The sequence below is a fragment of the Buceros rhinoceros genome, unplaced genomic scaffold (genome assembly GCF_000710305.1).
Source record: "Buceros rhinoceros silvestris isolate BGI_N320 unplaced genomic scaffold, ASM71030v1 scaffold413, whole genome shotgun sequence".
Classification (NCBI taxonomy): domain Eukaryota; kingdom Metazoa; phylum Chordata; class Aves; order Bucerotiformes; family Bucerotidae; genus Buceros; species Buceros rhinoceros.
The window spans coordinates 1-4,038 of NW_010405123.1; the positions used below are offsets into that span (position 1 = coordinate 1).

The 4,038-nt window shown below is 55.3% G+C and overlaps 1 protein-coding gene across 1 annotated transcript; it reads left to right on the top strand.

Moving 5' to 3' along the window:
- Positions 1-3: 3 nt before the first annotated feature.
- MYOZ3 (myozenin 3) lies at positions 4-3,421 on the top strand (the record flags this gene model as incomplete). The annotated part of the gene is made up of 5 exons (XM_010133590.1): positions 4-30; positions 305-373; positions 474-621; positions 895-1,066; positions 3,259-3,421. Coding segments are annotated over 5 exons (579 nt in total), but the record flags the coding sequence as incomplete, so codon positions are not given.
- Positions 3,422-4,038: the final 617 nt, after the last annotated feature.

A 4,038-nucleotide genomic window follows, 5' to 3' on the forward strand; every position in this document is an offset into this window, starting at 1 on the left:
ATCTTTGAGCATCCCAGTGGCTACAGGCAGGTGGGTCCATGGCTCATTCCCTGGCTCCGAGATGGGCAGCCCTTCCCCAGCTCTAGCAGCCTTTGCAGGGAAATGATTCCTGGCAGGGCTCAGAGTCTCTCCTCAGGGCAGCCACGCTCGGCTGCCCACAATGCCAAAAAGAAGGGAGAGGAGAGATGGCTTGGAGGGCTGGGCGAGGAGATGGACCAGCACCAGGTTCAGCATCCACTGAAGAGCAAGGAGATGGTGCTGGTCCCCTTCTGCACCCACTAACCTCTCTCCTCACCTCCTGCAGCTCCCAGGGGCAGGTGACTCACACCGCACTGAGACAGGTTACCTGGATGGAACAGCAAACGAGCAGGCGGTGAGTAGGTGGAGGAAGCTCCAAGGCGCTTTGGAGGGCCTCCTGAGTCCCAGCTGAGGCAGAGGGAGCTCCCCGTGCCCGCTGACTCTCGCCTCGGCAGGCAGGGGAGGATGCTGAGGGACAGCTGAGTTACCACTCCGAGCTCCACGTGGCAGCATCGCCCCAGGGTGGCCCCCCCACAGTGCCCAAGAAGACAGAGAAAGTCTTGCAGATGAGCAAAATCCTCAACCCTGATGCTCTGGCCCCAGGTAAATGCCACCTGCACACCTAAGCTGACACCATTGTAATCTCAGTGATGTGGGGCTGGAGGCAGCGAGCTGCTGCCGGCCGAGTCGTCCTCCCCAAAACCATCCCCTGGAGTTTACATATCTGTTAATCTATGATACATTTATGTTAAATAGATGTAATCCTGCTCCAGCAGCTGGTCCTCCGTGGCCACACAAAGGCAGGGCCGTTCCCAGCCCCCTCTCCCCAGCCCACTTGCGGCCACAGCACCCCACACCATCTCTTCCCCCGTGCAGGGTACTCAGGCCCCCTCAAAGAAGTCCCCCCCGAGAAGTTCAACGTCACCGCCATCCCCAAGGGCTACTGCTCCCCATGGCAGGGACTCCTCGGTGACACAGACAACGCTGTGCATGGCGAAAAACAGCTGCCCGCAAAACCCTTTCCATGGCACTTCGAGAGCTTCAACAGGTAACGCTGGCCAAGGAGCAGGCACCGCCAGCCTGTCCATCCCTTGGCCGAGCCCTTCAGCCTCAAGAAGCACCTACCAACCCACCAGGGAAAGGCAGTGGTCCATGCCCTCTTCACACACCCCAGGGGAGCAGCAAGGGCTCAGGTTGCTCTTTTCCTGCTCTGGAGTTTCTCCATGGCTCCTCTGCAAAGGTCCTGGCCTCCAGCAGCTCCCCACATCTCCTCTCAGCTCCACCACCGGGTTTGCACAGCCTTAAGCAGCTTGATCTCACTGGGTAACCTCAGGGATGAAATTTGGGAGGACTAATTCTCATGCATGTGGTCCTGAAGAAGAATTGCTGCTGCTCCCATCCGGGCTTGGCTGTGGGCTAGGTGGGGAACAGCACAGACGCTGCCAAATCTCTCTCCTAATTTCCTTAAGGAGTTTATCCAAGCAGCTGCTGGAAGTGGTGGGGGTGGAAGGTTAATCTTCCCACAAGGCGCTAAGAAGACACCAGATCCTTTCTAAACACCTGCTTGAGATTAATGTCTCCAGGCCAAGGAGTTTCTGGTGGCTCAACCCAGCAAGCTCCATGCCCTCCAGCTGCTTCCAATGGCGCAGGGCTGCTGTGCTTCCTTGAGCTGCTGTTTTACACTGGGGCTGAGCTCAGGGGTGGAGACCGCCACGGAAAAAATCTCCTTTCTGGGACGCTGCTCGGTGGGGATTCAGGAGATGGAGATGTGGTGGCAGCAATGCACCAGCAGCCCCAGGCAGAATAATGAGACCTAAACCTTTAAGCTGACTTTTTAACCCACTTACATTTTAAACCACGTAGGGAAGCAAAGGAGCCTCCTTAGCTATTCCCTCAGGGTCTTCTTCTCAGTTTCTCAGCCATCGTGAGCTCTCCTGGAGCAGTGACACCCAAGGAGGTGCTGTATCAGGATGGGTCAAGGGGCTGCTGTAAACGCTTGGCTCTTTTCTTTTAACATTCAGCCGTGTCTCTGCCTCAGTATTTTTTCAGGCAGGGACTGAAGCAAGGGCATGTTTCTGAGTAATGCTGTATCCCGTACCATTTCTCCCTTCTCACAGGCTGCCTTTCTATTTAAAGTCTTGAACTGTTATTTAATACAGATGGATGCTAATTTAACACCAAGCCTCTCGCCACCTCCTCTAATTCATGACTGAGGCACCAAGATTCGAAGAGCCAATCTGCTTTAAACCAAGCTCTTCACGATCTTGAAGCCTGCAGAAAAACAAGCTCTTCAGAACAATCGGCTAGCGGAAAAGCCACACAGCTCCCAAGGGCAAGTTCAGCACCTCAACAGCAGCCACGTTAAAGCAGGCTGATTTGTTCCCAAATTGAGACACGCAGGCTGTGGTGCAAAGACCTTTGGCCACCTCGCGTAGGTGCACTGCCCTAGAGAGTGAAAACCAGGCTTTGGAAAGAGCTGTCTTTCCCAGAAGGGAGAAAGCTTCCAGTTTCTCCTCTGTTGCAAAACAGTGCCACGTTACTCATGCTCGAGCAGCGCTTCCCCAAAGCAAACCTCCCAGCTATGCCTCTCTGACGGCTCAGCCTCCACGTGCTGCTCCAAAACCAACATTCTTGGCTTTTTGGGGGCTGGCACTCTCTTCCCTGCTCCCTTTCCACATTTCTCCAGGAGGGATGACAGCTCTTGCCCCTGTACTGCTCCTCCCGTTAGTCACAGTCCAAGAGAAGCTGTCCCAAAAGGCAGACTGGAGCCAGGGCCAAGAGAAAGACATTTGCCTGCCCATGTGCTGGAGCAATCAGGAGGTGGCACCGTCAGCCTCAGCCCTCTGCAGAACACACCAGCTGCACAGGAGCCACTTTCCAATGACTGGGGGGTTGTCACCGTCACCTGCTCTCTCTGTCTAACCACTTCACGCTCTGCTGTTGGCAGAGCCTGTCTAGAGACTGCGGTAAAGGGAACACCACGCTTCCTCCTTCCCCCGCGCAGCCACTGATGCTCCGGTACCCAACCCCGCTTGCCAAACCCTGCGTTGAGGTTGGCTCTGTACAAGAGAACCACTGGGCTCGCAGGGGCTCTGACGGCAGCCTGGGGAGGAAGAGGAGGGCTGGCATTCACTGCAGGCATTGCTAGGTGGCTGCTGGGCTTGGTTCATAAATCCAGAGCTGCTTTTTCTATCCCCTTTACAACGTGACATGCTGAGTCTGTCTCTTTTCCTGCTGCAGGACTCCCACCCCCTTTGACAAAGCACTGATCGGCGATGCGTTCTCCCTGCCTGCCGTGGAGCTGGATAACCTGAGCGCTCTGGAGGTGATCTCCCACAGGCGCAACTTCAACAGAACGGCGCAGGGGTGGGTGCGGATCCTACCAGAGAGCGACGACCTGTAGAACGGGCGCTTCCTTCCCCATCGCCACGGATGCTTGTCTTGCTAGACTCAGACACACTTTGCAGGGTAGGGTAGAGAAGAGTGAAAGTTCTTCGTGACAGCTAAGCTGGGGGTCTCAGGTTGTCATCCTCTTCAATGGGATTTGAACAAGCTCCACTCTGGGACCATTCTGAATTTCCCTCGTGCCAGCCACTGTCACAACGGCCTTTAGTGCAAAGCTAATGAGCCAAGTTCTCATCACTAATGTGAGCAGATCCTGTATAAAACAGCCTGTCCTCTTCCCTGCCTCATGGAAAGGGGCAGGAGCACCAGCTGCCACCCACTGAGCTGGTTGCTGACACACAGGACCTGCTCTGACAGCTGGTGCCTCTGCAGAGAAATTCCATCTTCAGGGCAACTCTGCCTCTGTCATTCCGGTCAGGAGGGCGAGAGGAGGTGATAATTGAAGAGCAGCAGCAGCAGCACAAGTTACCAGAGGCGCTGGCATGTTAAAAGCATTTACCTTGGGCTTGGCTGGACAACACACACAGAGGAACTGGGAATCTGTCCGTTTACCAACATGGCACTGGGATACACAGGAGAGAAACATTGGGAGGCGGAAACTTGTGCCCTGTTTTC